Genomic DNA, 17,534 nt, shown 5'->3' on the forward strand with positions numbered 1-17,534 from the left:
AAGAAAACAACCTAATCAGGAAAATTGAATTTGGTCAGTTATTTCACCAAAGAAGACGTATGAATGGCAAATATACCCAGAAAAGGATGCAGGATGTCACAGAGAAGGCAAGTTAAGCCACAAGGAGACACCACCACACACCCACTGGTGGGACCAGGCAAGACTGGCCATGCCACAGACTGGGCATCTGGAATACTCCATGACCACCGGGGGAACGTGGAACCATGCAGCCACCCTGGACGGCCAGTGGGTGGTGGCTCAGTGGCAGAGTGCCTGACCACCTCACCTATCCCTGGGTCCATCCCCAACACCACCCAAAACCAAACCAAACAACCAAACAAAACAAAACAACAAAACAAACCTAAAAGCAAACACTGGAAATAGTTGGGCAGTTTCTTAAAAAGATAAACACAGCTACTATGTGACCTAACCATTCCATTCCTAAGTAGTTACCCAAGAGAAGGAGAGCTCATGTCCATACACGAACTTGCACACAACTTTCACAGCAGCTTTATAAGCAATATCCAACACTGTAACTATCCCTAATGTTCATCAATAGATTAATGGTGAAAAATTGTGACATATCCAACAATAGAATTGTAATATATTCAACAATAGAATATTTCTCATTTAAAAATTTTAATATATGCAGTCAATAGTATGGATGAATGTCAAAATAATGCTGCACAGCATGTCAGACATGCTCTTTCTTACTGTATGTACTCTTTCTTACTGTATGAACAAGTATGTACCACTTCATAGTGAAGGGAAGCTGTGATTGGTTCCTTAGGGGAGGGAGGAAGGAGTCACACAGCACCTTTGGACAATGGAGATGTTCTCTCTGGCTTATGGCAATGGTTTCCTGGGTATATGCATACGTCTGAGTCTAGCACATAGCACATTTTAAATATTTGCAGTTTATTATGTATGATTATGCCTCAGTAAATCTATTTCAAAACAACAGGAAGAAGTCCACTGTTTGCAGAGCATTTTTTGTGTGTGTGCCAGAGATTGAACCCAATTGTGCTTAACCACTGAGCCACATCCCCAGCCTTTTTCAAAATTTTTAAATTTTGAGACAGGGTCTTGCTAAGTTGCTCAGGGCCCAAGTTGCTGAGGCTGGCTTTGAACTAGAGCTCCTCCTGCCTCTCCTGCCTCAGCCTCCTTAGTCACTTGGATTACAGGCATGTGCTACCAGGCCTGGCTTTGCAGACTGTATGGACTTTTGAGAGCTGTCTCAAGATCAAGGGCTTGAAAGGAACCACAAGGCTTCAGGAAAGGGCTTGGCAACTCCCCAGAAACCTCCATCCTATCTCTCTCCTATCTGGATGGGAGGGTCAAGACATGGGGCCCCCAGGTCAGAGCAGAGTGGCCTCATGGTTGTCAGTCTGCCTGTGGAGTCCTGGTGTCCTCTAGTGGTCTTCAGGGGTACAGCAGCCTTCTGGGACCCAACCCCTCCTGCTTGGTAGAGGCCCCAGCTGCCTGGGTAGGTCTGTCCATCTCTTCTTCACCCAGTGGCTTGGGCCCACTGACCAAGTGCTGGTCTCTGCCAGGAATCAAGTCCTCCAGGATAGAACTGAGCTGGGTGGTGGGTGTGGCATGTTCTTCCTCCCTGGCTTGGGACAGAGCCCCGCCTCCCCAATGTCCCTCACCAGGAAGGTTCACAGGGTATGGGAATGAAGGAAGGGCTTTCCTCTGAAGGCTTGGTCAGCTCTGGGGACAGCTGTTCTCATCAACCCTCCTACCGCTGCTCCAGCCCCGCTGTCCGCAGGTCCCCTCCCCCAGCTTGGGGCTGGCCTCCCTGCCTCCCTTGGACCCTGTGTTCCCTCTCCAAGGGGCGGCGGGCACTTGTCTAAAAGCCTGTGTTGGGTCATTCCACCCCCCTGCCCCAAGCTCTCCGACGTTTTTTCATCTCAGGATGGCCAGTGTGGGACTGGGCAGTGTGCTCCTGTACACACAGGTCAGACAGGCAGGGTGGCCTCCCTGCCCTGACCAGCGTGGTGCTGGCCTCCCAGGACCATGTGAACATGAAACTGCTGCGGCTGGGAAGACCAGTGCTGCACGACTGCAAATCTGAGTGTGGAAGTCAAGCAGAGAAGATCTGTGTAAAAAGCAGGAGTGTCCTCGTGACTCTGGGGCAGGCAGCGTTCTCTAAGAGGATGACAAGGTGCCAAGCACCAACTGTTGGCAAACTGTACTATGTTAATATCAAAAACGTCTCTTCATCAAAAGTCGTGCTTGGAGCTGGGGCTGGGGCTCAGTGGTGAGCTCTGGCCTCGCATGTGTGAGGCCCTGGCTTCGATTCTCAGCACCACATAAGAATAGATGAATAAAATATAGGTGTTGTGTCCATCTACAGCTAAAAATAATATTCTTTAAAAAGTTGTGCTTAATTAGGCTGAGGAGTGGCTCGGGGTGATGATGGCCCTGCGTGTGCTGGCCGTGGTGTCCACCCCCAGCACCCCGTACAAAGAAGCGGAATAGTAACTGCGAAGCCACAAAGGCAGGAGCGGCAGGGGCGCACCAAGTGCGCAGCAGCTTCGTTCTCACCAAAGACATTTGACCTCACGGAAACAGGTCAGCCTTGCAGAGACAGATGCCCAAAGGAGGCTCAGGTAGAGGCTGCAGAGCCCCTGCCCTCTGTAGGGGTGTGTCCACACCCCCCTTGTGGGACTACCTGGTCAGAACCTTCTAGAGCTCACCCAGGGTTCCTGGAAAAGCTCTAGAATGTTCGCAGCAGCTGCCAGCTGGGAGCGCCCACACCCCTCACAGCATGTGTGCACGTGGCCAGCCCTCGCTGCGGGCTCTGCAGCAGCCCCGCACAGGCAGTTCCTCCTGGCACGGTCTCCTGAACCCTGAGCAGCCTGGAGCCTGGGGAACAGACTCGAAGCTCTGTGGGGTAGGGCTCCCCAGGCAGCATGTGAGAGGGAGAAAGTTTGATGGTCCATTTTCAGAATATGGTATTTAACCTTAATTGGGATGTAAAGACCCAGTTGTAGCCATTTTTAACTACAGCCCTTCCCTTTGCCCACCCCAATTTTAAAGTTAGCTTACTGCATAGATGGGAACCCCAAGTCAGCACAGGGCCAGCAGGAGTTAGGGGTAGAAGCAGGGAACTGTCCGCCCAGCCGTGCTTGGTTGGTGGCACACCTTTCTGCAGAAGTGAAGTCTGACTTGATCCCGGCACCTCCTGCGGGCACACCCTCTCAGATCAGAGAGCCCAAGACCTTCACACTGGCCTCTCACCACACCGGCCCTCCCACCAACTTCCCGCTGGCCCCCCACCACCTTTTGGCTCAGCGAGGTCTTGGGACCCCCTGGGCACCCTGCTCCCACTCCACCCCTTAGAACACACTGCTTGGGAATGAACTCACTCCCTGTTTAGATGCGTGTTGTCCGACTCTCTGGCAATGGTCACCAACCCTGCCCATAGACCAGAGGACCTGGAGGGTAACCCTGCTCTGCAGCTGGGCCATGTGATCCAACTCTGCCACTGACTGACTGTGTGGCTGTGTGCACACTACTCACCCTCTCTGTGCCTTATGACCTTCAGGAATAAGGGTTCTCCTGGTTCCCCCTCTCAGGATGAACGAGTTTCAGAGAGATGTTCAGGGACTTGTGCGGGTGCCATGTTGCCCTGCCAGCCTCTCCTGGAGGCAGAGGCCACCCCATCCTGGGCCAGTTCACAAGAGCAGAGATCAGGAATGAAACTGCTTTGTACCCCAGCCCACGTCAACCTCTGAGTGCTGTCAGGAGGACTCGCAGAGGAAAGAGTGCCCCCACCTGCCCTCAAGTCCCACCAGCAGGTTGGCAATGCCCCAGGGGAGGCTCTGGGACCCCAGGAGGCAGACCAGGAAGCACGTCCTGCCCCCGGTTGGCAGGGGCTCATCTGGAAAGCTGGGCTGGAGACACTCTGGGGCCAGTGTGCACATGGGCCTGAGGTTCACGGTGAGATGGAAGTGCAGGCGGCCTTCTGCCTGGGAAAGGGAGGCCTGTGCAGTGCTGGTCACTGGTGAGCATTCCCCGGTCAGAGTCTGATGTGACCTTGGCTGGCACCAACTCTGGCCTGGACCCGCACCAGGATGACGTCCCTCACGTAGCTGGAGGCGCCTCAAATGCCATCTATTTGTGGCCTGCGCCCTGACTGGCACGAGTCACATGTGTGCACAGGGATGAGGTATTTTGGGCAGTAGGGGTGGAGCCTGCAGGGCGAACTCAGCACCATGCTGCCCTGGATCAGGCTGTGCAGACGCCCAGCGCCACTGCCCGGCTGGCTGCTAGACCAGGTAGGACGTGGTCAGCCCCGCGCTTCTGTCCAAGCACCCAGTGACAGCCCCCAGGCCAGAGAGGAGGGCTCCAGTCAGTGGGCAGGAAGCCTCTGTGCTCTGGTCTCTGGGCGGCTTCGGCTCAGGCAGAGGCTGGCTCTCACCAGCTCAGATCCACTGGACAGAGCAGGGCCTTGGACAGCTGGGCAAGACTCAGTCAGGGGTGCAGATCCTTAGGATAGCCCAACGGGGCCCTTGGGGTCAGGGGCTCAGCTCTGCTCTGTAACATCCAGCCCAGGTTCTTCCTGCTGACACCTGAGCCAGCTTTGACCTTGGTGAGCTCAGAGGAAGCCTGTCCTAGCCAAGACTGGTGAAGGTCATCGCCAAGGCTGGTCACCTCCTGGACACGGCAGCCTCTCGTCTGTGGCCAGCTGCCAGTTAGAGCATACTGGGACAGGCCAGGGCTAACCATCTCGAGGGACCCTGATCCCTGGTGGGTTGTCCTGGTGCAGCCTGCTCTGAGGGAACAGAGGCAGTCAGGCAAGCTGCTGAACAGGGCTCAGGGCTTGAAGGAGCTGCTGCTGGGGCGGAAACTCAAATGTAATGAACACCAGCTCATCCACTAATAGCAAGTCACGTTTGATTTCAGGACAGTGGCTGTGCGTCCTTATAACATTACCATTTAGGGATGGTTAGGAGTGCTGGCGATATAGCCCATCACGTAGAGTGCCTGCCTCGCATGCTCGAGACCCGGGTTCGAGTCCCCAGCACTGTTAGATTGCGGAAATAGAGATGATTAGGAGGCAGGGCGAGTGGGAGCTGGGAAATGTTTTAATTCAGAAGAAAAGATTCTGCTTTCTTTCAGGGTGGAGATGGTGTACCAGGAAGGTGGGGGGAGCCCCTGGGGCGGGCGGGGTGGTGGCCACTTGAGCAGGTTGATGGCCAGAGCCTGGATTTGTGAAGACTCCACCCGGTCCCAAGTTCTGCTGCCTCTCCAGCACCTCTGTTGACCCACAATGGACAACTTCCAGTACAGCGTCCAGCTCAGTGACCAGGACTGGGCCGAGTTCTCTGCCACTGCCGATGAGTGTGGTCTCCTGCAAGCTGGCCTGGCCTCTGGTGACGAGCTCTTGTCTAGTGACATTGACCAAGGGGACAGCAGTGGCAGCAGCCCCCCTGGGCCCCCACTCCTTCTCACTGGGCAGCTTGCTCCCAGGGGGCGGGGCTGCCAGGGCTGTGAAGAGGAGGACGAGGAGGCCACCCGGCAGCTGGTCAGCAGGTCTCAGCGTGAGCCCGTCCTGGCTCTGGGACCTGGTCAGCAGGCGGCCGGCACGTCCGCACAGCCAGAAGCTCTTCTGCCCCTTGGCTCAGGTGCTGCCCCTCCCAGCCAGTGCTCATTCCTCCCAGGGTCAGCAGCTTCCAGAGAGGAGATGCAGAGGCTCCTGCAGGGCCCGGCCCCCAGCCCCCCTGGTGAGCCCCCTCGGAGTCCTGAGTCTTCTGGCCGCAGCCCCACCTCCCAGAACCCCCCTGGCAGCCCTGCAGCCCCAGCTCGGAGCCCTGGGCGCAAGAAGAGACGCACTGTGGGTGCCAAGGGGGGAGGTCGCTCTGGAGCCCCAAGTCCTGCTGTTGCCCAGCTGGGCTCCCCACTGCCCACTGAGTCCAGGCCTGTGGAGGCCACTGGCCTGGCTGGGTCCCGGGACAGGGGGCTTGTGGCTGGGGCAGCAAAGCTGACGGCAGAAACCCAGCAGGACCAACAGGAGGCAGACTCCACAGGTGCTCCCGAGCTGGGCTTGAGTCTCCCTGAGCATGCTACCAGTCGAGGGCTAGGATTGGATCTGTCTACACCAGTGCCTGTAATCAAGCAAGGTACAGACCGGATCAGAACAACTCCCAGAGCTGAGCTACACATGGTATCCATATCTGTCCAGGAGACTCATCCAGATGTCTCCATGGCTAAGTCAGATGTGACTGCGTCTACACCTGCCTCCAAGCCTCAGACTGGCATGGGTCTGTCTACACCTGCCTGCCAGACTCAACCCAACATGGGTCTGTGTACATCTGACTCTGAGCCACAAGCTGATGTGGCTCTGTCTACACCTGACTCCAAACTTCAGTCTGATGTGGCTTCATCTATACCTGCCTCTGAGCCTCCACCCTATGTGGGTCTGTCTATGCCTGCCTCTGAGCCTCAACCCAATGTGGCTTTGTCTACGCCTGCCTCCAAGCCTCAATCTGATGTGGTTTTGTCTACACCTGCCTGCAAGCCTCAACCCAACATGGCTTCATCTATATCTGCCTCTGAACCTCTACCCAACATGGCTTTGTCTACACCAGCTTCCAAACTCCAACCTGACGAGGCTGTGTCTACATCTGCCTCCAAGCCTCAACCTGACATGGCCTTGTCTGGACCTGCCTCTGAGCCTCAACCTGACATGGCCTTGTCTGCACCTGCCTCTGAGCCTCAATATGCCCAGACTGGGTCTACACCTGCCTCCACACCAAGCCTGCCTGTGGACCTGCGTGCAGCAGAGGTGGATCCTTCTGCTCCTCTCTCTATGGCTCTGCCATGCATGGCTCTGCCTCACTCTGCTTCCAAGGCTGAGTCTGAGGCAGGTGTGTCCACACCTGACCCCAGAGCCTGTGCTGCTGAGCCCTCCTGGGCCCCTGTCCCCCAAGCCGGTTCTGACATGTTGGGGACAGAGGTGATTGTGCCTCCCAGGGGACCCCAAGAGAAGCCCAGAGGACAGCCTTCTGCAGGGGCCCCTGGACCCCCTGAGGGTGAGCCCCCGCCAGGCGCCATGCAGGCTCCCAAGAGGAAGAAGGTACGATTCTCCATGGCAATGCCCAGCCTGGAGGAGCTGGGGTCAGCAGGGGCCGGGGGCCCGCCCTCGCCAGTCACAGCCCGGCCCTCAGCCCTCAGAGTGGCAACAGGGGGCCGTGGGGGGTCTGCAGCCTGGGACGCTGTGGCAGTTGGGCCCCGGCCCCCCCAGCCCCGGATCCTCAAGCACCTGCCGCCCCCTGCCCCTTCTGCTTCAGTGGGGCCCGGGCTGGGCAGCAGCTTTGCAGTGACCCTCCCAGAGGCCTATGAGTTTTTCTTCTGTGACACCATTGAGGAGGAGGATGAAGGTGCTGCAGAGGAAGAGGCCATCCAGGCCCTGGGTGAAGTCCAGTGGCCCGACACGTGCGAGTTCTTCTTCCGGGATTGCCCAGCCCAGAGGCCCAGGCGCCAGGGGAGCTCCCCAGCCACGGTCCCACCCCTGGGGGCTGAGGCTGCACCAGTGGCACCTGCTGTCGACCTGGTGCCCATCTCCATCCCAGAGGCCTATGAACACTTCCTCGGGGAGGAGGGGCTTGGCGGTGTGCAGCCATCAGCTGCCCTTCTCCAGCTACGGACCTCAGAGCAGGAAGTCGGGCCTGGGGCCTCGCCTGAGCCCAGTCCAGCCACTGCACAACAGCTCAGCCTGGCAGTCAGGCAGGCAGGTGCGTTTTGCTCAGGCCCCATGTCTGTCCAGGTCCTGGGAACACACTGTCCAGGGAGCCCAGCCAGAGGGACTGGGGGTGGGGGTGGGGCGTAATCCTGGGTCATCAGCCCATGGGGGGCGGGGGCTTGGGGACCTCTTAGAAGGGAAGGGCAAACTCCCAGGCATCCCAGAACATGTCCACATGGGGCAGCCCAGGCTAGGCACCATGGCCATTCTGGGGTTTGACCCAAGTCCAGGCCCAAGTGCCAGGAAAGCCACTCTCCAAAGCACCTAGCAGGGTGGGCGCTGGGACTGCTCCCACTTGGGCCTTAGTGGGATGGGCACTGGGGGCACAGATGATTCTTAGGACCTAGGACTGATGTGTCTAGGGTACATGTGTCCCAGGGTGGACATGACCAGGGCAGGTGCAGCAGACCAGCTCTGGTGTATTTCTCTCTCCTAGGGGAGCTCTGCCGTCCCCTGGCCGTCCCCTTCAGTCAGAATGACATGTGCCTGGTGTTTGTGGCCTTTGCTACCTGGGCTGTGAGAACCTCAGATCTACACACCCCTGACGCTTGGAAAACAGGTGTGGGGCCCTGGGGGCAGAGGGGGCTGGTGCCTAGGAGACAGATGGAGGGGCCTTCTTGTCCGACCTCAGCTGCCCGGAGGGAGGAGGTGTGCAAAGGACGCACAGGTTTCTCCCTACTCTGCTTTTTCCCTGCTGACCAGCGTCCACCTAGCTGCTCTGTCCCGCTGGCCTTGTCCTGCCCTTTGAGGACTGGGTCATGTGGGCAGAAGGTGATGACTGGCAGGAGCTGGCACCAGGAGACCTTGTGCTTCTCTTGCAGTCTTGCTGGCCAACATCGGCACCATCTCCGCCATCCGCTACTTCCGCAGGCGGGTGAGGCGAGGACGCAGTCCCAGCCGCAGCTGCAGTCGCAGCCCAAGTCCCACCTCCTAGCAACCAGACCTGGGCCACAGGGACGCAGGTCAGAAGACAAGCATGTGCCAGGAGGTGCTGCCCTCCTCCTTGCCCTTGACCCCGTCTTCGAGGGCGTCCAGGAGGGAGCCAGTGTCCGTGGGGCTGGCTCCCTTGGACTTCACCTAAGGCACAGCCAGGGGCTGAGGCTGCTCCCCTCTCCTTAGAGGGAGGAGATTTGGAATTCTGGGTGGGTAAGGACTGAGCAGGGAACTGGTTAATAGGATACTGGATCAGCAAATGAAAAGCACAAGGCACCCAGTTAGATTTGAATTTCAGACATGCAATATTTGGGACATACTTAGACTAAGAAATTATTATTGTTGATCTGAAATCTAACTTAACTGGGCACTGTGTTTCATCTGGTCACACGAGGGAGGGGTGAGTGGCAGGAGAAGATACTGGAAGAATTAGGAGTGGCAGAGAGGGGCAAGGCTCTGCTGGGTTGTAGGGTCCAGATGGGGATGCTGGGTGCTGTAGAAGCTGGGGGCATGTTCTGGGGCATCTGTCCTGCTCACAAGAGCCTCTCTGAGCCCTGAGCGACTGTGGTCAAGTCTGCCTGGGTAGACCTGGGCGGATCCCTAAATGCCTTCAGTGGCTGTGGCAGCCCCCATGTTGGGGGGTCTATGGGGCAGGACCTGGGCTCCATCTGAGGAACCCTGGATGAGGGTGCAGGCAGAACTCAGTCCTCACACATGAGGACGTGGCTCCTGAGAGTTTTGCTGCTCCTGTGGGTCAGCTGGTGTGAGGGCTGAGGTCAAGAGCAGTCAGAGATGGGGTGGGAAGGTGAGCGAGGGGCCAGAGGTGGGTGGGGGGTCTTCCCAAGGCAAGTACGCACAGGTGGAAGGCACCCGGCTGCTTGGTGGAGGACACAGGTAGACAGCACCAATAAAATCTCCTCTCTCTAATTTACGGTGTCAGTGTCTGACAGCCCCACCCGCACACCCAAATGCTGACCCCACCCCTGAGAGCCTCGCCTCTGATGCTCACACCTCAAGACCTGGGCCTCACGCCCTGACCTCACACACAGACCCTGCCTGACCTAGCCCTCTGCCCTGCACATCCATGTGGACCCCAGCTTCCAGGTCAGGTCCCCTCCCCGAAGGCAGAGCTGAAGGACGGCGCTGAGCTGTCTAGCACCTCCCTGAAGACCCTTGCCGAGCTGTGATCAGCCACGCAGTCGGGGTGTCCTCAGGGATGAGGTGCCTACTTCTAGTCACTCCAGCTGCCACCCGTCTGCTCTCAGGTCCGGGAGACACCTTGACCCTGGGTCAGACCCCGGGGGGCATTTGGCATAGGCTGAAGGGGCAGTCGACTGCAAAGTCTGACTTCAGGGTCAGAACTGGTCAGATGTGGTTCTGACAAGCAGCCCTGGCCAGGGGCCATCAGATCCACTGGATGAGCCCCCCCTCTGCCTCAAGCCTTTTGAGCTGTGGCCACTTCTGGTGGGAGGGAGATGAGGTCTTGTCACCACCTGGTGGGGAGGGAGAGACCCATCAGTCTAAGGAAGCAACACCCTGTTTCTGACTTACCCCCAGGGAGTAGAACCCTCACTCACCTGAGGGAGGCAGCAGAGGGCTGGGGGGCCCTTCCGGGGCAGTGGAGACCTGGGAACCCCAAACCACAAGTCTGAGAGCAGGGCAGAGCCCGGGGAGGTGGCATGGGATCAGATTGACCAGAACCCTCCCACCTTACCTCTTGGTCCCACTCACCCTGCCATTCCCTGTGCCTGTCCCTGGTCTCTGCCTGCCTCACATTCTCCATTTCTCTCTCTTGCTCCTCAGTCCCAGGAGGCCCACCTAGCACCCTTTGGGCCCAGGGGCTGGGGCCTCCTCCTACCAGGGTGGGGGCTGCTACTCACAAGCTGAGGGGCATCTGGGGGCTGTGCACCCTGGTCCTTGATGGAACCCCGGTGTCTCCGAGAGGCTCGGGACTGCAGGGCTCCTTTCCTGGAGACCAAGCGGGGACCAGGGGAGCCAGGGGAGCCAGGGGAGCCGGAGAGTCCAGAGCAGGTATTAGAAATGGGCACGGACACAGGAACAGAGGGGAATGGGCTGGAAGGCTCTGGTCCAGGTGAGCTCAGCACTGCACCAAGAAGCTGCCAAGAGAATGTGGGTTACTTGAGGCCCTGGACAGGGGCCACCATGGACCACAGGGACTACTGCCCCAGGAAGCCCCTTAGCCTCCCATCACAGCACGAGCAGACCTCGGGCTTCGGCATCTCCCTGACTTCAGGTTGTGGCACAGCCAGCCCTGTCACCAGCAGGTGACTGACCTCATCCAGGCCCCTAACATCTGTGATCCTGCGATGGGAAGTGGCTGGCGGGGTGTAGGGATCAGCATACAGCGGGGAGTGTGGTGCCCCCAGAGGGTGCTCTGGGGCCGCTGGGCTGCATTCCAGGCCCAGCCTGCCCACCTGCAGGAACAGGTAGAAGAGACATAGTCCGTGAGTCAGAAGCAGCAGAGCCTCCATGAGAGAGGCCTCGGGGGTCCAGGCCCAGGCAGGCTGAGAGACCAGGCCAGGGAGGCAGGCAGGAGGGAAAGCCACCTGGCAGGGCCGGGTCACCTTGGTCAGGTCCAGATGTATGTGTGGTGGTGCAGCAGGGCCAGGCTGCTGCCCTCGGGCCTGGCCCCCGGGGGACCGGCTGCTACGCCTCAGCTCCGCCCTCGGTCGGCCAAGGCTGGCACAGTCAGGGCTGGGATCGGGCTGGTCCTGTGGGGACCAAACGCCTTTCAGAAAGTTCTCTGGGCCCTTTCCCACTCAGTTCTCTGAAGTCGGGTGGCACTCGCTGCAGTCTAAGTCTCCCCGCAACCAAGGAACCAGGGTCCAGGCTCACGGGGGTGAGCCGCGGGGCCCCGGCTCCCCAGCACACAGACACCTCATGCTTCCTGCCCTTCTTCCTCAGCCACCCCCAGATACTCACAGGTGCAGACTGGGCAGGGGAAGAGCAGTCTGCAGTGCAGGGCACTGAGGACTCGGGGAGGGAGTAGCTGGTGCGGTTGGAGGGAGGTGCCGGGCACCCCGAATCCCAGCTGGTCCGTCCATCTGAGGAAAGTGAGCCTCGGACACCACCTGTGACCTGGGCAGTCAGGGCATGAGTTGGGTGGTCATCCCTCTCCCCACCCACACATCTGGACCCACCCCTCTGTCCCCAGGGCCTGATCTGAGGTACTCCTGCTGCCCCTCACCTGTGTGGGCCCCTGCGGGCCTGGGAAGCCCTCGGGGTGGAGGAGCAGAGGGCCCCCATCCCTGCGGGAGACAGTCTGGAGGCACAGCAGCCAGTGGCAGTAATCCTCATGACTGGCACACACCACCCGGATGGTGTGGATGAGCCGTCCTGCACACAGAATGGGGGGGCGCCATGCAGGCACACCCCACAGAGCCCCCGTAAAGAGCTGGGGCATCCACCAGGCTCATACCCACTCCCAACAGCCCCTAGACAGGGGTAGAGACTGCGTCAGGACTCACCTCCTATCAGGAAGGAGCGGGTCTGCTTCTCCTCCAGGTTGATGTGCACGGCGCTGAGTGGCAGCTCCCCCTGTGGGGCAGCGAGTGAGGGCTGGGCCTTCCTGGGAGCAGCCCCAGCCCCTGCTTGATCCCATCCCTCCATCTTGTCCTCCCCAGCTGGGCTGAGCACCTGGACAATCCAGCTCCGAGGCCAGCTCCCTGAGGGAGGTGGAGCAACTGATGTCTGTCCTGGGGGTGTCTTGACCCAGACCTGCTGGTGGGCCTCACCAACCCACACAGCAGATGGGGACGGGCCCCCCAGGCAGGGAAGCCCCTGTGTGTCTTCCTGAGTACACACCAACCACATGCTCACCTGCATATGCACACATGCCCCTCAGGCAGCAGGGGCACCTGCCAATGACTCCCAGGAGTGGCCCTACCTCATGCCACCTGCTCAAGGGTGATGGTCTGGCTGGTGGCTGAGGACCCTTTAGGATGGGGAGGGTGCTCCAGGGAGGGACTTTCCCACCTCAGAACTGAGACTAGACTGACCGGGCAGTGGGCCAGATGGGCGGAGCCCTGTGGTCTGTCCCAACAGGCCTTGACATACAGGTTCCTCCCAAGTCGCCACCCCCACCCCACACAGCATGCCTCCCTGGGCAGGTCCACCTCGGGGAGGGCCCACCTTAAAGGCAATCCCGTCTGGTTCCTCAGAGAAGATGGCCAGGGATGTTGGGTACAGGACCAGGAGCCGATCCCACTGCTCCTGCGAGGGGTCAGAGGACAGCATAGGTGGGGCTGGGCACCCGGGGCTGGTCCCACCTCTCCTGCACCCTCCTCACATCCCTCCCACCCACCTGTGAGGGCAGGTGCTGCAGCTTGACCCTTGAGGCACAGATGGCACTGCCCACTGATTCACACCCAGATGCCCTCCGCAGCCAGGTCAGATGGCGCTGCAGGGACCAGGGGAGCTCGTTCCCTGCGGGGGCCTGTGGAAGAGGCCGTCAGGGTAGGCTGGAGCGAGAGGGTGGGGAGGGGGCTTGCAGGTTCCTGCTTCTGACCTGCGGGGGTGCAGAGTGGCAGCGCCGCAGTCCCCCCAGGAGGGCCATCTGCTTTTCCAAGTGGTAGAGCCAGCGGCGGAGCTCAGCTTCACTGGGGCAGAGGACGAGGAGTGGGGCAGGCAGTGGGCCTGGGGGTGGAGGAACAGCGTGGGCTGAGATGGGCCCAAGCTTGGAGCCCCAGAGTCCAAGCAAAGGTCCCTCTCCAAGGGCTCTGCACAGATCCATGGCCCTGGCTGGGAGGCACCCTTCTAGGAAGACAGTGTCCTCCACACACCTGTGATCTGGAAGCCATGCTCTCCGGTCCCCTCGAGTGGGCAAATGCTCAACTCCATCAGCGGCAACAGCCCCTGCCAGAGAACAGGTAGTAGGGCTGCAAGAACTCCCAGGGGTCTTGCCCCCACCCATGCTCAGGCTTCTTACTTGGAATGTGAGCCCCTCAGAACCATGAGCCTGGAAGTAGAGGTGGGAGGGGAAGAGCTCCAGGTAGCAGTCGCTGGTATCCTGGGGAGAGCAAGCGCCTGTCTGAGGGACTGAAGCAGGCAGGCTGGTGGGTACTGGTCCCTGAGCATGCCCCTCAGACCCTACCTGGCTGTGGTGGAACCGCAACTGGACTTTGGCATAGTGTACCACCTTGCCCAGGTTCCTCACGGGCACCTTTCGCCGCCCCTTCTTGAACACACTCAGGATTGGCTGCTCCAAGTTCTCTGGTTGACTCTCCAGGCCTGGAAAGTCCTAGGGGAGCAGGGCTTGGGGAGTGGTCAGATAGGACCAGCAACCCCAACCCATTACTCAGTCACCCATATAGGCCTGACCGGTCCATGCAAAGTCACACAATACACACAGGCAGATATGCACAGCCTGTCCATGTGGAATGGTGGCAGAATGCACAACACACACACACACGCACAGAGCTCCTCAGTCTATGCTGTCTGGTCTAGCAGGGGACAGAGAAGGTGGGACTCAGTGGAGTCAAACCTTATCTTCACCACCTCCTGGCCCTGCAGATCTGTTTTGTTTATTCAATCTCCCCAAAATTTTCAAAGGTGTTTTGGGGTGTCTGGGTGAGATAGTGCATAAAACCCAGGCTTTCTTCAGTGTCAGTTGGTAAATGTTTAATACCTGATTCTATAAATAAAAACAGACAAAAAACCCCCAAGCCCTGATCTGTACATCCACCAATTTCCTTGGTGTACACATTCCCACTTAGCCTGCTTGGATACCGGCATGATTTCTGGGTGCTCAGGTGCTGGTTGTTCTAGCACATTGAGCACAGGCCTCAGGCTCACATACACAAATGGCAAAGACTGAGGGTTTCTCTGCCACCTGTTCCTGAACTCTTCTTCCCTCCCTCCCTTTCCCTTGAATCAGGCACATGTCTGACTTGGGCTATTCCCTCTGTTGGGGCCACTCAGCCCTGACTCCCCACTTTGTACCCTTGGGGGCTTTGCTCAGTTCTCACCTTTTCCTTGGCTACACACCCTTCTAAAATTCCAGCCTTTCCTGTTCTGCTTAGCTGCCTGACCACAGTCTGAGTGTGGGGCAGTGTCAAAGTGCAGTGCTGAAGGGAGGAAAAGAGGGCCAATGTCCACACAGCACTTAGCTAGTCCTAGCAGAGCGTTCTCTACGAATGGGGGCTTTGATATCAGAGCAGGGGCCAGACAGAAGACAGGTGCTCAGGGGCTGGAGAGGGCTGTGACCCACCAGCTTAGGAGCAAATTCTGTTGGGGGTCACATTTGGGTCACTTGCAGGTCTGCTGTGTCCTGGCAAAGCCAAGCTGCCCCTTGGGCAAGCCCAGGAATGTGAACAGACAGAACACAGCTCCCCCGGCTTCTCTGCCTCTGGGTGGGGCCTCCTGCACCCACACCCAGTGTGGGAACTGATTCCAGTGACACCCTCAAAAAAATAGGCCATGAATCTGTAAGGGCTATGCCAATGGTCCCGTGGCCCAGGCTCAGACCTGGGGCCTGGGGAGGGCAGCTTAGAATCCCAGTAGGGCTGGAAGCATGGCGACTGTTCAAGCCTGGCCAGAGGCCCCCCTTGGCCCCATCTCCTAAGGCTCCAGGGGTCCTGCCCCTTCTCCAGGGAGGACCACTAGGGACACCGTGCCTTCGGGGACTCCCTCAGGGTCACACTGCCTGTCCTAGCCTGAACAGTCAGGGTCTGAGATGTGGCCGCTTCCCTGAGGCAGACTGGTTTCTGAAGCCAGCAGCTGACTGCAGGAGCTCTGGGACCTTAGACAGGGAAGAGGGGATGACATAGGGTCCCTGCCTGGTGGGGCAGGGCGAAAGGTAGGTTCCGGGAACCCATGCCAGCGACTTCAGTCCTGGCTCAGAGTCACAGGTGTTCCCCCAGCAGAGGCTCCAGGTCCTCTTCACAGAGCTGAGCCCAGTCACCCTCTGGGCACGGGCCCCAAGGAGGGAGCTGCAGTAGGGGCTCCTGTCAGATCTGCAGTCTAGGTTCTGCTCAAACCAATGCTAGCTATTAGGAAAAGTGGCTGGGGCTTCTCCTCTCAGTCAGTCCTTAGTCTTACCCTCGGTTCCCTCAGTGAGAAGTAGCCTAACAAGTGCTTGGTGTTCGCTTCCTTCCTGTGCTGTGGCAGGGCACACCCGCACAGGTAGGGCTGCTGCAGGCAGCAGATATCCAGGAGCACCTTCTTGTTAGAGACCCCGAGTGAGAAACTGGGGCCTGCTGTAGGTGACCAGCAGGCTCACAGTCGCCTGAAGCCCTTTACTTTCTCAAGCAAATTCACCCACAAGGCTGCAACACAGAAAAGCGTGCGCTCAGCTCGGCGAGCTGGAGGTCTAGGCCGACACCGCCTACCCCGGTGATGCGGCCGAACCTGCCGAGGCCCCGCCCAAGGGCCAGGCGCGCGGCTCACCACTGACTCAGGGCCAGTCTGGGTTTCGTTCTGGGCCAGACTTTCGGCGGATGAACTCCCCAGGGCGGGGCAGTGCCCACTTCCTCACCTCCCTTTGAATCTGAATCCCCTGGGCTGACTGGGAGGACCCTGAGCTGTGCGAAACTGCGACGCACGTGCGGACACAGAAGAGAGCGCAAAGCCGCACGCGGACCCCAGGCCCAGCGACAAATGAGGGCCTCGCCACCGCGGGCGGCTGCCGCTCGGGCGGGGCACGCCCTCGGCTCACCGTCCCAGGGATGTAGTAGAAGAGCTTGTCTGCGGCGGTGTCCCCGTCCGGGCCAGCCTCGGAGCCGAACAGGCTCGCCAGTTTCCTCGCGCTGTCCTCTCTAGGATGAGGGAAAGGGGTTTGGGGCTTGCCCCTCGGTCGGGTCGAGGGAGACCTTGTGCCCGGGTGGCTGAGGTCGCCCCTCTCACCTATTTGCCTTCAACGAGGGTTTCCTGGAGAACGAGGCCCGCAGCCTCCTGGGGGTCTGAGGGACGCAGTGGCTGTTCCCCATAGGTGACGGCGGCTGGCTTGGACCGGGCCGGTAGGCAGGTCTGGGTCCCTAGGTCCGGGATCCTCTTGCCCGCGCCTCCCGCGGCGGGCGGGACTGTGGGATGTCCCACGCCTACTCAGGGGTGCGGGGAGGAGCCTTTCTGGGAGGGGCTTGGCTCCACCTGAGCCCAGCCTCCGGATTGACCTGGGTTCTTCGCACCCGCCCGCCAGCCCAGGGGCGGAGGAAAGGGCTTCTCTGATGAGGTCAAGAGCCCCACTTCAGCCTCCAACCTACTGGAAGGGCCAGTAACGCCTGCTCTGCGGGCACCATGCCTGTCTGTGTTCAGGCTGGCAGTGACTGGGCACTGAAGAGCAGAAATCCAGTGACCTCCCTTCTAGTTGCCCACCCCCCAACCTGAGCACATATCCTGTTTTCATGCTAATCCCAACTGGTCTGAGTCACTAGTGACTGTCCAAGTGTGCTCACCCTTAGCCACTGAAGCAGGAGTTTACAACATTTTGGAAGGGGAAGACAGAAGCTTGGGGCCAACCCTCACTCCAGACATAAAAGTCAGTGTCCCCAAGACTTAACCAAATGCAGGAAGAAGGTCACTCTTCTCAGGTGCCCACACAGTAATGGCAGAGTGGAGGGCCTATCCTCCACAAGTGACCCCCCACCCCAGAACCTGGAATGTGACAGGGATTTCTCAAGACTAGGTTAGTAGCTCACCTCCACTGGCCCACAGGAATTCCTGCTCCACCTGGATGCAAAAGTGCTACCTTGCAGTTCCCAGACACTGATGCTGCATCTCAGCCAGGCTATACCCTTGTTCACAGACCCTCACACCAGAGCCCAGCCATGACCCCAGGCTGTGCTGCACCCCCACAAGGCAAAGGGCTAGAGATGGACCACTCAGTCTCCGG

The 17,534-nt window shown here is 59.1% G+C and overlaps 2 protein-coding genes across 3 annotated transcripts; one reads left to right on the plus strand and one right to left on the minus strand.

Moving 5' to 3' along the window:
- Window positions 1-4,234: 4,234 nt before the first annotated feature.
- Perm1 (PPARGC1 and ESRR induced regulator, muscle 1) lies at window positions 4,235-9,528 on the plus strand. The gene is made up of 3 exons (XM_047559661.1): window positions 4,235-7,745; window positions 8,190-8,312; window positions 8,575-9,528. Exons 1-3 carry the CDS (start codon window positions 5,282-5,284, stop codon window positions 8,685-8,687), a joined length of 2,700 nt encoding a protein of 899 aa, XP_047415617.1. The 5' UTR covers window positions 4,235-5,281; the 3' UTR covers window positions 8,688-9,528.
- Window positions 9,529-9,550: 22 nt separating this feature from the next.
- Window positions 9,551-16,719, minus strand: Plekhn1 (pleckstrin homology domain containing N1). Of its 2 annotated transcripts, none has more exons than XM_047559681.1 (16): window positions 16,550-16,719; window positions 16,362-16,461; window positions 13,800-13,946; window positions 13,635-13,715; window positions 13,489-13,561; window positions 13,215-13,342; window positions 13,011-13,142; window positions 12,839-12,919; window positions 12,175-12,244; window positions 11,895-12,043; window positions 11,630-11,785; window positions 11,272-11,418; window positions 10,981-11,121; window positions 10,567-10,803; window positions 10,264-10,312; window positions 9,551-10,179 (listed from the first exon to the last, which is right to left on the minus strand). In XM_047559681.1, the coding sequence occupies exons 1-16, from the start codon at window positions 16,630-16,632 to the stop codon at window positions 10,091-10,093; spliced, it is 1,863 nt and encodes a 620-aa protein (XP_047415637.1). In that variant the 5' UTR covers window positions 16,633-16,719; the 3' UTR covers window positions 9,551-10,090. The 2 variants fall into 2 exon arrangements, with proteins under 2 accessions (XP_047415637.1, XP_047415629.1); XM_047559673.1 differs by having other exon boundaries at window positions 10,912-11,121.
- Between the last annotated feature and the right edge of the window lie 815 nt (window positions 16,720-17,534).

Source organism: Sciurus carolinensis, chromosome 1, assembly GCF_902686445.1.
Source record: "Sciurus carolinensis chromosome 1, mSciCar1.2, whole genome shotgun sequence".
Taxonomy (NCBI): domain Eukaryota; kingdom Metazoa; phylum Chordata; class Mammalia; order Rodentia; family Sciuridae; genus Sciurus; species Sciurus carolinensis.

Coding starts and splice junctions, on each gene's coding strand:
- Perm1 (XM_047559661.1), top strand. CDS start 5,282: ATGGACAACTTCCAGTACAGCGTCCAGCTCAGTGACCAGGACTGGGCC. Junction 7,746..8,189: donor CCTGGCAGTCAGGCAGGCAG/GTGCGTTTTGCT, acceptor TCTCTCTCCTAG/GGGAGCTCTGCCGTCCCCTG. Junction 8,313..8,574: donor CCCTGACGCTTGGAAAACAG/GTGTGGGGCCCT, acceptor CTTCTCTTGCAG/TCTTGCTGGCCAACATCGGC.
- Plekhn1 (XM_047559673.1), bottom strand. CDS start 16,632: ATGGGGAACAGCCACTGCGTCCCTCAGACCCCCAGGAGGCTGCGGGCC. Junction 13,343..13,488: donor GCATGGCTTCCAGATCACAG/GTGTGTGGAGGA, acceptor CTCCACCCCCAG/GCCCACTGCCTGCCCCACTC. Junction 11,419..11,629: donor CCCCTGCCCAGTCTGCACCT/GTGAGTATCTGG, acceptor TGGTCCCCACAG/GACCAGCCCGATCCCAGCCC.